Consider the following 15,060-nt stretch of genomic DNA (forward strand, 5'->3'; position numbering starts at 1 on the left):
AGCTCGTCACGCATTGGCACCACATTCTCTCCCTTCAGAAATCCATAAACTCAGTTCAGCCAAATAATATATTCTAACTTGAATCTCCCGTGACCTTATGACCCAAATTCAAACTCGCTACTCGTACCAGTGGTACTCTTGCTAGTCACGGGGTTCTCTACAAAAAGTGCAAGCACTGGTTGTACCAGTGAATTAACAATACAGTTAACCCATTAGAACACAATAACATCTCATTTCTGCCTACTGCAGAGAACTATTAAGGTATGAGAGGGTGGTTTTTGTGTGATAAACAAAAAAAAAAAAAATGCTTATTATGTGCTCCAGGTTCTTTATGAACATATAACATATAGGAAACATTTACTCTCCTTGGCTAACATAAACATCTGATTAATTGATTGTGAAACAGTCAGTCAGAAGATCAATCCTTGACCATAATACTCAGGCTACTTGAGTAGCGCAGGCCACTTTACTGTGGGTGTTATTGGAACACAACATTAACATTATAATATTAACATCCTAACAGTACCCCAACTGTAGTCAGAAATCTTGCTTATTAAGTCTCACTCTTATGCTGACCACTGTGAAACGGAGTATCAAGACTCCCCTTACAACAGTGTGCTTTATCATTGCGGGTGCAGACACTCCTGGTCGTAGTTATAAAGCATTACCCCTCAAAGCCCACAGCTGTGGAATTATCCGTGTCTCTCAGATGCTCATTAAACTAACAGGATTGCTGCCATATTAAACTCTTCTATTAACTATTCAGCAGCATATCATATTATGCAGTAACAAGTACTGGAGAAGTTTTATATTCCCCATGCCTGCCCGATATCAAACCTGTCGTTTCCCGCCTTTACTCTCTGCAAACAGTTCGTCACTCCGTTGTGGCAGTTGCTATGGTTTTAAGCAACTCTTTAGCCGCTTCCACCGTCTCCAAAGTTTTTTCTGTGCCATTCCGAAAAACTTTCAGCGTGGCTGGATAAAGTAAAGCAAACTTTATCTTTCGGGTATGGAGTTCTGTGCACACGGGTGCAAAAGCTCGTCTTGCCGCTGCCACTTTCGAAGAATAATCTTGAAAGCATAAAATTCGCTTTCCATCATGTTGCAGCTGCAGTCCAGATCTAAGCGCCTTCACAATTGCCTGCTTATGGCCATAGTGTAGGACTCGCAAAATCACAGCTCGCGGCCTGTCCCCCGCAGCTCTCCTCGGCCCGACCCGATGGGCTCTTTCAATCCTCAGCGGTTCTTGCAAGTTGATGAGCTGTAGCTCTTTAGGCAGCCAACGCTCCAAGTAATCCACAAGCTCCGAGTCCTTAAGGTGTTCTGGGAGGCCAATAAGTCTAAGATTGTTACGTCTCGACCTGTTTTCTAGGTCGTCAAGTTTTTGCTCCAGATCACTCACTTTAGAACGCATGGCTTCCGCTGGTTCCACGGCCTCCGTCTTGCGGTCTTCAAGATCGCTAATCCGCTGTTGCATCTGATCAAGATCTAAATGGAACCCATCGAGTCGTTCGTGGGCAGCTTCAGCTCTATCATACAGAGCCTGTAGTTTTTTATCTAAAGCGGCTTCCACCGCCGCCGTGACTTCCGCCGTTATTTCAGCCGTCCATGCTGAACACCCTGTGCTGGTCGGTAGCCCCGATGTCTCCGCCATCTTAGATTCGGGTACCTTGATCTTCTCTTTTTCCTTCTTTTGTGATTTCGTGGCCATCGCAACACTCTCTGTAAATATAATTTACTCTGCGTGCTTATCGATTACTCCCCCTCTCTCTTCTGGTATAAAATCCTCTGGTAAGGCTGATTATAGCAAGATTTTGGGGAGAAAATGTGGGAGCTCCGATTTTCAGCGACTTCACTCCTCCATGGCACCACGTGACCTCTCGTCCCTTCTTCTTTTAGTGGGCGGAGACACAAAGCTCTCCTCCATTGAGACACCACTCAGAGTCAGAGCAGGAGAATGAAATTTCTCATCTTTTTTGCCAGCCAGTTGGACTTCGTTAATGATGTCATACTGCTGAGAACAGCAGGCTCCAGCCAGGTCCGCTACCAGTGAATAAAGGCAGACTCTGACCATGCTTAGAATCAGACTCTCGTCATTAGTGCTGTAGGAGGAGAGAGAGGAGGACAGCAGCAAGCAGCAGCACCAGGAGCACTGAAGGAGGAGAAGGACTTCTCTCAGAGGTAGCAGGAGCAGATCAGCTGTGTCACAGAGGAGAGAGGGAGGGAGCAGGATGGAGCAACTGGCACTGAAGGAGAGAGAACTGGAAGGCAGCAGAAGTTCAGCAGCTGTGGTACTGTGACCAGAGCCAGACCAGAATAGAAGGGGCAGTGAGTACTACTAGTGACTGAGTGAGTGACTGAGTCATCCACAGAAGAGAACTGCACAGAGGTGAGCTCAGCTAACTACTTTTATTTTTTATATGTATAGGCAGGTTATTTCTCTCATGGTGAGAACTGGCTGTTTTATGGGGACGGGCGGGGATGGAGGAGATCACTCTTGGGGACGGGTGGGGACGGGGGAGATTACTCACGGGGATGGGTTAGATTCTGGCGGGGATGAGTGGGGACGGGTTTGATTCCGGCGGGGACGGGTCACATTTCTGTCCCCGTGCAACTCTCTAATCTGGAATTCAGTAAGGCTGACTTCAAAATGTTGAAGCAGCCTTTTGGGGAATTTAAGGGATGGAGGCAGGAAAGAAGTTTGGTTATCAATAAAAAGCACTAATAAGATAAGAAATTTCCATATAAGGCAGATCAACAAGAGAAAAGGGAGGGACACTAATATATTTTTCTAATGATAAAACAGAAATGGTAGGTAGTATCTAAAAGATCAGCATTCAAAATATACAAAAAGAACCATAGACAAATGAAGACAGGCAGAATTACGAAAATCAAAGGAAGTAGTAGGGAGGGAGGCAAGTATAGGTCCAAATGAGGGAAAAAAAACCCCTGCCCAATCAATAAAAAGGAAGAGAAAAAAATATTCTTTGAACAAACGAGAGGTAACAAAATTAAAGGAGAGAGTAAAGATAAGGAAGAAAGTGGGGTTTGAAAAGAAGAGGACCAGCAAAAGACAGAATCTTAAATCAATTCATCTCTTCAGTATTTATTGAAGAAGCTGACAAACATAGTAGGGAACAGGACAGATACATATAAAATGCCAGTAAACCCAATTACAAAGAAGGAAGTACTCTAAGTAATTACATGGGATCCAATAGTATATACCCCAGAATACTGAGAGTTCGAGAACGTACCAACCATATTTCCTCATAACCTGGTTTAACTTCTCCTTAAGAAAAGGAGATTCTGAGGTCTTAGAGGAGAGTGGATTTAATCCTAGTATACAAAAGTGAAGACATGAAGGCAGACATCTAGAGACCTATTATTCTACCTTCAGTAGCTTGGTAAAAAAAAAAAATAAACAAAAAGTTTTTCACCTTGAAATAATTAGGTTACAGGATATCAAACACGGTTTCACAAACAGAATACCCTACCAGAAAGGCTTATTAATACAGTAACAAAAATGGTAGAGCAGATAAATGCAATAGATATTCATCTTCCTTCCCAGGCACATATCCCACCTCACCTTTTATCTTTTCTCTTTACCCCAAGGCACACCCCCAGACACCCACAGGCCTCTTTCCCCCAGGCACACCATAAAGCATGCTCTGCTCCCATCTTCACCCAACTCCCCATATCAGTGTTGCACTCATCTTTCTGGAGAAGACCCCTTAAGGCATTTTTAGAGAAGTGCCACTGATGGTAGTGATCTCAGGGTCTCCATCATGAAGACCATGAACTTCTTGATCTTGGGAGTCATCTACCATAGTTGGGAATAATTACTGTTAGGCCCAAGGCACCTGTACAAATCGTTTGGTGTCCATAATAGAAATGTTTTACCTTCTACAGGCATTTCTTGAATCCTGGTGTCTGGTTTGCTGTGTGGAAGATGGGGAAAAGATTTTCTTAAAAAAAAAAAAAAAGAGAGAGCAAAAAGAAAAATGGGACAAAGATCATCCAAACAGCCTGACCCAGACTGCACTGAAGGGAGACAAGAGATTTGTATCCATGTATTTGCATTCTAATGCAGACGAAAATAAACAGAGGAACAGGAAATAATTGCTGTGTCTAAACTTGCTCGGAAAGACCTTTTTAATTTTTCTGGGCTCTCAGAGAGGGGGGGGATCTTGGTCAGCCCTGTCAAATGATGACAGACCACTACTTGTTAATGGAGAACTGATACTCTGAGGGCCCTGTTTACTAAGCTGTGTTACAGGTGCACTAACATTTTTAGTGCCCGCTAATGGTAGAGACACCCATAGGAATATATGGGTGTCTCTATCATTAGCACGTACTAATTTTTAGCGTGTGCTAAAACCACTAGCGCATCTTAGTAAAAAGGGCCTTAAATGTATTATCTGGAGTAAAGAATAATGGGGGGGGGGGGGGGGGGGGGGGGGGAATACCAACACTGAAATATCTAACAAATTTCAGTAAAGTGTAGGAAAGTGAAAAGTACCCCAACATTCATACAACACCATTTACTATTTGTACTTCTGTCATTTATCAAAACACGGTGCATTTTGTTTAGTGTATGAATCTAATTTATTAAAGCAAATATTACATTGGTGACATGCTGTTTTGCTAGTACTCTCTCTGATTTCAGTTTCTTTGATTATTTATTTCTAGGTGGGCTCCCTATATGTAAGATCTGAAGGGTCTCCCTTTTATACATGGCAAAGAATATAATTTTAACTCTAGAATACTGTGTATGAATAGTTTTTCATAAAAAGGGAATAGACACATTTTATAGTCAATTTTCCTGGTGAATTTCAGCTAAAATAAAACCTTTTACAGAAAATTCCTAACTCTCCTATGTAGGTGGAACTGAAATACTTCCTTGAGATAAATATCACTATTGTATGCAGACAGCAGACTAACATATGTATGCTAAAGAGATTATGCCTTCATAAATTTCTTTGTATTACCTACCAGTGAACATTGTTTTTAAAGTTCTGTCTTTCTACATTTAATAAATTGTTATTTCTGTTGCAACATTTTCATAAGGAAAGTAGCAGACTACTTTAAAAGTCAAACACTACTATTAAACTCATACAAGATACTTAAACAAATTTGACAGCAGAGCATTGATATATAACATATTTCCTGTCCCTACACAATGTAATAATTACTAGAAAGAGGAATTCGTGATGCTTAACAGGTAGGACATACATTGTCCCCTGAGTAGTGTATATTTCTTCTCCCCAGCTACTTGCTCACAGCTAGGCCAATCTTCACACAGCTGTGGTCCTAGAGGTTGTATCAAACTCCTCAATGGAGTAATGGAATAGCTGTTGACTAGCTTTTCTTCCTGGGAGAGTGATTCTGCACAGGTCCTTTATCTGCCATCATGTTTTATGTTTTAAGTTATGTATTTCTTTCTACTAAAACCAGATGTTTGGAACACATTTCTGTATTTGTTCATCATTTTAAAGAAAATTGAGAGGTCTTTTAAAAATTTTTATGGTTCCTCTAGCAGAATTATCTGTTCTTCACACAGATGCATGTGTTTCAAAGTATTTTGTACATGGATTTGGTGGATTGTTATATGTGTGTATGTGTCTGCAGAAGCCAGGAGGCAGAGAGAAGGATTCTGCAGAATATGTGCGCTGCCCCTGGCCAATATTTAAAAACAGGAACCCTCTCAGTGTCTTGCCAACCAATTAGCATGAGTATTTATGCTGACTGGTTAATAAGACTTCAAGACATCATAAACCCACCAGAGAGGAACAGAAAGAGACCCTACTCACTCACACAAAACCTTTACCATTTTATATACGGATTTAGTTTTCTAAAATAAATTAAAACCATACCTTATTACTTAAGCCTTGTTTTTTATGCTTGACTCCAACAAAATAAAGCACTGGAATCAAATCTGGAGGGCAGTCAGCAAAATACTCTGTGCAAGTTACTGGAGATTCATGAATGTCCATGGGATAAGGATTTTCAAAGATCGGAAAACTAATTGATGAAAACAGTTTGTTAGTACAATTGTTGCATGGATTGCAGAAAATCAGTTCAAATAAACCATTCTGACCATTATCAAAAAAATTTAGCTGTATGAATGCATAAAAAAGTATGCATATACTTTCCCCCAAGTGGGCTTTGGGAAATTTTCGAAGTGAAACTATGCATATATTTTCATTTAAAAATTAACCTGAGGATTACAAATGTTTATATTATACATGCTCTTGCTACACACAATTTATGAGTTAATCTATGTTCATGTGGCTGAACTGTAAAGAAGTAGAGGTATAAATACAAATCTCCCCTCTCCCACCCCACCACTCAGTCCAGGCAGATGCTAGTGTACAGGCTGTATTCAAGTGTTTCCACGTGCATCCTGGATTCATAGTGGCATAAAAATGTATTTATGGTAAAGCACTGCTTTACCCACAGAAATGTTTTTGAAAATATCCTCTTGAATGGGAAGCTTTTTCACAGTCATTTACCTAGTAATCTGAGCAGACAGAATGAGTCCAAAAATTTCCCACCCTATCTCTCAGTAAAAGTGCAAGTAGAAGATCAACAATGCATGCAATTTTACACAAGGGGAAAAGAAGGACATGGGCTTGGGGCAGGGTTAGGTCAGAGGAGGCAACAATTTTTTTTTCAGAAGTAAACAATCTTTTTTACATTAAAAAAAAAAGTCCCTCAAGAAAAAGCGAAGATACTTACTTGTAGCAGGTATTCTCCGAGGACAGCAGGCTGACTGTTCTCACATATGGGTCGACGTCCGCGGCGGCCCAGGAATTGGCAAAAAATTTTGCAAGCAAAATAAAAACAAAGTCTTTCCACAGAGTTCCGTCGAGCGGGCAGCGCAAACTACGCATGCACAAACGGCTTCCCGCCAGCCGTGCGAGCCTGCCTCTTTAGTTTAATCAAAAAGCATAAAAACAAACAACAACTCCAAAAGGGGAGGAGAGCAGGTTTGTGAGAACAATCAGCCTGCTGTCCTCAGAGAATATCTGCTACAGGTAAGTATCTTCGCTTTCTCCGAGGACAAGCAAGCTGCTTGTTGTCACATGTCGGGGGTATCACTAGCAAACATGCTCACTCAAAACAATGAAAATTGGTCAACTGGGCCTCGCAACAGCGAGGACATAACATAGATTGACCTGAAACCAATACCAACTAACTGAGAGTGCAGCCTGGAACAGAATCAAAATGGGCCTAGGGGGGTGGAGTTAGATTCTAAACCCCGAACAGATTCTGCAGCACCGACTGCCCAAACCGACTGTCGCGTCGGGTATCCTGCTGAAGGCAGTAGTGAGATGTGAATGTGTGGACTAATGACCATGTTGCAGCTTTGCAAATCTCTTCAATGGAGGCTGACTTTAAGTGGGCCACTGACACAGCCATGGCTCTAACATTATGAGCCATGACATGACCCTGTAGAGTCAGCCCAGCTTGGGCATAAGTGAAGGAAATGCAATCTGCTAGCCAACTGGAGATTATGCATTTTCCGATGGCGACTCCCCTCCTGTTGGGATCAAAAGAAACAAACATTTGGGCGGACTGTCTGAAGGGCTGTGTCCGCTCCACGTAAAAAGCCAATGCTATCTTGCAGTCCTAGGTATGCAAACTGCTTTCGCCAGGGCAGATATGAGGACGGAGAAAAAATGTTGGCAAGACAATTGACTGGTTCAGATGGAACTCAGACACCACCTTCGGCAGGAACTTAGGGTGCGTGCGGAGGACTACTCTATTATGATGGAACTTGATATAAGGTGCATGCATCACCAAGGCCTGAAGTTCACTAACCCTACGAGCTGAAGTAACAGCCACCAAGAAAATGACCTTCCAGGTCAAGTACTTCAGATGACAGGAATTCAGTGGCTCAAAAGGAGCTTTCATCAGCTGGGTAAGTATGACGTTGAGATCCCATGACACTGGTGGAGGTTTAACTGGGGGCTTTGACAAAAGCAAACCTCTCATGAAGTGAACTAAAGGCTGTCCAGAGATAGGCTTACCTTCTACATGGCGATGATAAGCACTAATCACACTAAGGTGAACTCTTACAGAGTTGGTCTTCAGACCAGACTCTGACAAGTGTAGAAGACATTCAAGCAGGGTCTGTGTAGGACAAGAAAAAGGATCTAGGGCCTTGTTGTCACACCAGACAGTAAACCTCCTCCATTTGAAAGAGTAACACCTCTTGGTGGAATCTTTTCTGGAAGCAAGCAAGACTTGGAAGACACCCTCTGAAAGACCCAAGTAGGTGAATTCTAAGCTCTCAACATCCAGGCCGTGAGAGTCAGAGACTGGAGGTTGGGATGTAGAAGCGACCCCTTGTTCTGGGTGATGAGGGTTGGAAAACATTCCAATCTCCACAGTTCCTCGGAGGACAACTCCAGAAGAAGAGAGAACCAAATCTGACGCAGCCAGAAGGGAGCTATCAGAATCATGGTTCCGCAGTCTTGCTTGAGTTTCAGCAAAGTCTTCCCTATTAGAGGTATGGGAGGATATGCATACAGAAGGTCTATTCCCCAATGTAGGAGAAAGGCATCTGACGCTAGTTTATCGTGGGCCTGAAGCCTGGAACAGAACTGAGGGACCTTGTGAATGATTTGAGTGGCAAAATGATCCACCGAGGGGGTGCCCCACTTTTGGAAGATCTTGCGGGCAATGCCCATGTTCAGTGACCACTCGTGAGGTTAAATTATCCTGCTCAGTCTGTCGGCCAAACTGTTGTTTACGCCTGCTAAATAAGTGGTTTGAAGAAACATGCCGTGACAACGAGCCCAAAGCCACATCTGGACGGCTTCCTGACACAGAGGGCGAGATCCGGTGTCCCCTTGTTTGCTGGTGTAATACATGGCAACCTGATTGTCTGTTTGAATCAAGATGATTTGATTGGACAGCCAATCTCTGAAAGCCTTTAGAGCGTTCCAGATCGCTCTTAACTCCAGGAGGTTGATCTGAAGACCTTTTTCCTGAAAGGACCAGGCTCCTTGAGTGTGAAACCCATCAACATGAGCTCCCCACCCCAGGAGGGATGCATCCATCGTCAGCACTTTTTGTGGCTGAGGCATTTGGAATGGACGTCCCAAGGTCAAACTGGATCGAATTGTCCACCAGTGAAGGGAATTGCGGAAGTCGGTGGACAGCTGGATCACATCCTCTAGATCCCCTGCAGCTTGATACCACTGGGAAGCTAGGGTCCATTGAGATGATCTCATATGTAGACGTGCCATGGGTGTTACATGAACTGTGGAGGCCATGTGCCCCAGGTGTCTCAACATCTGCCAAGCTGTGATCTGCTGAGACGCTCAAACTGTGGACACCAGGGACAGGAAGTTGTCTGCCCTTGTCTCGGGAAGATACGCCCGAGCTGTCTTCGTGTCCAGCAGTGCTCCAATGAACTGCAATTTTTGAACTAGGGTGAGATGGGACTTGGAGTAATTGATCACGAACCCCAGTGGCTCTAGCACCTGAATAATCATTCGCATGGACTGAAGAGCGCCTGTCTCCGATGTGCTCTTCACCAGCTAATCGTCGAGATAACGGAACACATGCACTCCCAGTCTGCATAGCGACGCTGTGACTACCGCTAGGCACTTTGTAAACACTCTGGGAGCAGATGCCAGATCAAAGGGCAGTACACGGTACTGGAAGTGCTGTGTTCCCAGCCGAAATCGAAGTTACCTCCTGTGAGCTGGAAGTATCGAAAAGTGTGTCCTTTAAGTCCAGAGAGCATAGCCAATCGCTTTCCTGAATCATGGGAAGAAGGGTGCCCAGGGAAACCATCCTGAACTTTTCTCAGACAATTTGTGCATCCCCCCCTCTCTTTTTCTGCACAAGGAAGTACCTGGAATAGAATCCCAGCCCTTCTTCCCCTGGTGGAACGGGTTTGACCGCTTGGGCCTTTAGAAGGGCGGAGAGCTCCTCTGCAAGTACCTGTTTGTGCTTGGAGCTGTAAGAATGAGCTCCCGGTGGGCAACTTGGAGGTTTGGATTCCAGATTGAGGGTGTATCCTAACTGGACTATTTGAAGAACCCACCGGTCGGAGGTTATGAGAGGCCACCTTTGCTGAAAAAATATCAACCTTACCCCAACCGGCAAGTCGTCAGATACAGACACTTTTACTGAGGCTATGCTTAACTGGAACCAGTAAAAAGCCCGTCCCCTGCTTTTGCTGGGGAGCAGCAGGGTCCTTAGATGCACGCTGTTAACGAGAACAAGCACGCTGGGGCTGAGCTCGAGCAGGCTGCCAAGAAGCAGGAGTGTACCTACGCCCAGCATAGGAATAGGGAGCACTCTTCTTCCCCCCCAAAAAACCTTCTAGATGAGGAGGTAGTAGCAGAAGATGCCCAGCGGGAGAGAGAATCCATAGCATCATTATGCTTCTTGATTTGATCAACAAGATCCTCTACTTTCTCCCCAAAAAGGTTGTCCCCCCCGGCAAGGAACATCCGCCATTCGCTGCTAGACCAAATTATCCAGGTCAGAGATGCCCAGCCATGAGAGCCTGCGCATCACTATACCTTGAGCAGCAATCCTGGATGCTACATCAAAAGTGTTGAATGTGGCCCTGGCCAGGAATTTTTGACACGCCTTCTGCTGCCTGACCACCTGGCGAAAAAGCTTGGCTTGCTCCGGAGGGAGTGCATTAACCAAGCTAGACAATTGCCTCACCGAGTTCCGTAAGTGTACGCTCGTGAAGAGCTGGCATGATTGAATTCTGGCGGTGAGAATAGCGGCCTGATATGTCTTCCTCCCAAAAGAATCAAGAATCCTAGCTTCTCTACCTGGGGGCGCCCAAGCATAGTCTCTAGTACTCCTGGTTCTCTTGAGGGCGGAGTCCACCATCATAGAATTGTGGGGTAACTGAGACCTCATCAATCCAGGTTCACCGTGGATCCGATATTGGGATTCAGCTTTCTTCGGGATCACGGGGGCCAGACACCGACCAGTTCCGCATAAGGACTTTCTTCAGTACCTTCTGCAGAGGAACTGTTACAGCCTCTTTAGGTGGAGAAAAATAGTCCAGGACTTCGAGCATCTCAGCCCTGGGCTCATCCTCAACCTCCACAGGGAAGAGAATAGCTGTAGCCATTTCCTGGACAAAAGAGGAAAATTATAGACTCTCCGGTGGAGAAAGTCTCCTTTCTGGTAGAGGGTAAGGTTCAGAGGGAATCTCATAGGATTCATCAGAAGAAAAGTACCTGGGATCTTCCTGACTCCCACAAGTGCTCCTGTTCAGTATCAGATAAGACCTCTCTCTTAAGGTACTCCGAGACTGAGCCTGCCTCGACACCGAGGATGTGGAATCCTCACATCTCCTCGGGGCCAGGTCCAACGAAGTTTGGTCCCAGGGAGCCTGCATAACAGAAGGCATCGAGGCAGGTGGAGACCCACTCGAAGCCTCACTGCTCCCAGCGATAGATGTTCTCTCAGCAGCCATTACCTTAGCTCCCAACGTTGATGCTCCTCTCAATCTTGACACCGATGTCGACGTCAATGGACCAGACTGAGCCCCAAAAAGCTTTTCTAGTTGGGCTTCTCGAGACACTTGGGTCCGTTTCTTCATACGAAGATACAGACTACAAGCGGCTGGGCTATGGTCGGGCCCAAAGCACTGGATACACCAGGCGTGGGTATCGATACCTGAGATGGTCTGGTTGCACCGAGTACAACGTTTGAAGCCGCTGGTTGTCTTCAATGACATGGAAGGAAAAACGGCCGCGGCGAAATCAAAAGATGCGATTGTACCTATTAAAAGAAAAAGGGGCACAAAAGAAAGGGAGAACTGACCGCATGGCCTAAAGCCTGCCGCATCAAAAAAGAAAGTAATCTTAAAAAGGGAGCTAAACTAAAAGTTAGCTACGGGAGGTTGTTTTTTTAAGGAAAAAATGAGAGAAAAAAGAAAAATAGAATTAAAGTCGTCAAGACTCTTTTCCTGAGCTTTATGAGGAGCACAGAAAAAAAACCCTGTCACCTCGCCCACAGACAAGAAAAAACTAAAGGGGCACGCTCACGCGATGGGCGGGAAGTTGTCCGCGCATGCGCGGTGTTCTCGCACCAGAAGACTCTGGCAAAACTTTACTTTTTTGCTTGCAAAAATTTGCCGCTTCCTGGGCCAATGCGGACGTTGACCCACATATGAGAACAAGCAGCCTGCTTGTCCTCGGAGAAAAAATTATAGCCCGATATGGTCACACCCCATTCATGGGAAAAGCAGCATAAAATCTGTTTTACTGTTCTGGGATCTTGCCAGGTACTTGTGACCTGGATTGGCCACTGTTAGAAAGAGGATACTGGGCATGATAGCCCTTCGATCTGTCCCAATATGGCAATGCTTATGCTCTTCAATTCTTATGTTCTCGAGCAAACCTATGTCCAGTGATCTATCCACAGCAGAAGGATCCACTGCTGCCAGAGGGGAGGGAGACAACGGAAGAGGCTCTTCTCGGGCAGCAATTGCCATGGGTGCTGCAAACATTGCAGCACTTCCCACCATAATTGGGTCTGCAGTAACTTCAACCACATTAACTGCCGGTTGTGCTCAGACAGAGGACCCAGAGTGCAGCTCATCTGACAGCCTTTCGCAATGAAAGAGAAGGAAACCACAGCTTTCTCCTCACACTGCCAGAATTTTGCCCCTGCCATGGTAGCTGATCTTCATGTCCAAATCAGAACAGTGCTCATTTTTATCCTGCAGCACTGTCAGTGAAAACATGCCAATGATCCTGCACAAAGACTAGTCTGACAAAAACAAAGGAGTCAAAAACAAAAGCCTTTCCAGAGCAGTCTTTTTTTTTTCCAGATAAACCTAAACATTGATACAGGCAACCAATAGTCAAACTGTCTGTTGAGCAGCAATTAAGTTCTGATGCTCAAGGTTCCCCCCCCCCCCCCCCCCCCCCATCAAGGGAAAAGTCTGAGATGAAAGAAAAATATAACCCCTTATGAAAAGGGTTGGGGGGGAACCTGAGACCCCCAGATGTACAACATTAAAATCTTTTTAAAAAATTGTAAATATAACCGACCAAGGAAATGGAAGTAAAGCCCCACTAGACCACCAGAGATTGCCAGAAGCCTACCACCTCTTGGAGACTGAGAAATACTGACTGGCCAGGGGGTTGCACAGTTCAGTAGTTCTCCGCTCCACCTGCTGGCAGGATAGCACAAACCCATGCATCTGGACTGATTTGGTGGGACAATAAGGAAAATGGTTTTAATGCACCTGTACAAATTATTTGTGAGGTCCAATTTGAAGTATCATGTTCAGTTTTGCAGGCTGTATCTCACTAAAGACATAAAAAGACTTGAAATGATTCAGAGTAAGGTAACAAAAATGATATGGTGTTTGAACCAAAAAATGTATGAGAAAAGACTCAACTGTATACTTAAGGGAAAAGAGGGATACGTGAAATATGATACCTTTCAGGTATTTAAGGATCTGCATTATTATGCAAAATTTTTTTCCCAGAGATGGGGAAGTGATAGAATCAGGAGGACATGAACTGAGAATGCAAAATGGTAGACTTCGGAGAATCAGCAAGCAAAAAAAAGGAATGGTGAACCTCACAGATGAAGAACAGTCAGAAAAGGGAAATGGGCCTTGAATACCGCCTTTCTGAGGTTTTTGCAACTACATTCAAAGCGGTTTACATATATTCAGGTACTTATTTTGTACCAGGGGCAATGGAGGGTTAAGTGACTTGCCCAGAGTCACAAGGAGATGCAGTGGGAATCAAACTCAGTTCCCCAGGATCAAAGTCCACTGCACTAAGCTACTCCTCCACTCCAAAGAAGTGAGATCCAATTAATGGGAGAACCCAGGATGTTAAAAAAAAAAGTCAGCAGCAATCAAGGAAATGTATAACAGTTGGACTCAAGTGGACTTGACATGGCTATGTTTTGGCAATTGTGCCTGTGTCAGGAGTCAACCAATTTGTCCTAAGAAAATTTAAGTAAATACATTCCTGGTATCACTTTCAGCATCAGCAGATAAGACAGGTCAGCATCGGAGGCAGCACAGAATATAAGCCCTTGCTGTCCAAGGAGAAAGAATATGAAAAGCTAGGATAGCAAGGGCTGGTATCCTCTGCTATCTCTGATGCAGGCCTGTCTCATCTGCCGATGCTGAAGATGATACAAACACTATCAATGTGTCTATCACAGAGTCAGAAGCTTTCCTAAGTTCCTAACTGGAATATACATAACAAGAATGGATTTACTTAAATTTTGTTAGGTCAAATTGGTTGACTCTTGACTCAGGCACAACTGCCAAAACATGGCTGTGTTGAGTCCATTTGAGTCCAACTTATACCTTTCCATGATTGTTGCTATTAATTTGACTATGTTTGCACATCCTGAGTTCTGCCTGTTTATTGGACCTCGCATTTTTCTAACTGATCAGACTTAGAAGTAACATCAGGAAATACGTTTTCATGAAGAGGGTGGTGAGGATGCATGAAATGCCCTCTTGGTGGAGGTGGTGAAGTCAAGAACAGTGATGGAATTCAAAAATGCATGAGACAAACATAGAGGATCCCTACATGGAAAGAGAATGGAATCAAAATATGTCATGTGTGTTATGATTGGCAGGAGTGGTATTTAGACAACAACAACTACTCCAGTAGCTAGGAAGTAAGATGAAGTCAGAAAGAATTCTACAGTCTGTGTCCTATAAATAGTAAGGGAAGATCATGATGGGCTGGAGTGGACTTTGACAGGATCTCCAGTAGCTGGAAAATAATGTCAATGCTGGGTAGACCTCTATGGTCCATGTCTCAAAAATGGTAAAAGACAGATCAGGATCAAGCCTGTATATTGTATATCACAGTAGTATCATATGAAATATGAGTGCAGGTCCTGTGCATCTCACTGGGGGAGGGGAAAACATCTTAAGGTTGAAATTAGTGAGTAAAATATAGCTGGTTTAAACATGTGTTGATAACGAATGAGACTATGCTAGAGTCATAACGATAAAAACACTCTTCAAACTGCATCCTTATATACCTGTCTATCAGGTTGGCATGGTGGCTAATT

At 44.1% G+C, this 15,060-nt stretch overlaps 1 protein-coding gene across 2 annotated transcripts in view; it reads right to left on the minus strand.

Annotated features, from left to right (window-relative positions):
- STXBP5L (syntaxin binding protein 5 like) overlaps nt 1–15,060 on the minus strand; it is a 663,841-nt gene that overhangs the window by 280,937 nt on the left and 367,844 nt on the right. For both annotated transcript variants that reach the window (XM_030203985.1, XM_030203984.1), the window contains exon 12: nt 5,874–6,021. In XM_030203985.1, the coding sequence (XP_030059845.1) occupies nt 5,874–6,021 (148 nt within the window). The remainder of the gene's footprint in view (nt 1–5,873; nt 6,022–15,060) is intronic.

The sequence above is a fragment of the Microcaecilia unicolor genome, chromosome 5, assembly GCF_901765095.1.
Source record: "Microcaecilia unicolor chromosome 5, aMicUni1.1, whole genome shotgun sequence".
Lineage (NCBI taxonomy): Eukaryota > Metazoa > Chordata > Amphibia > Gymnophiona > Siphonopidae > Microcaecilia > Microcaecilia unicolor.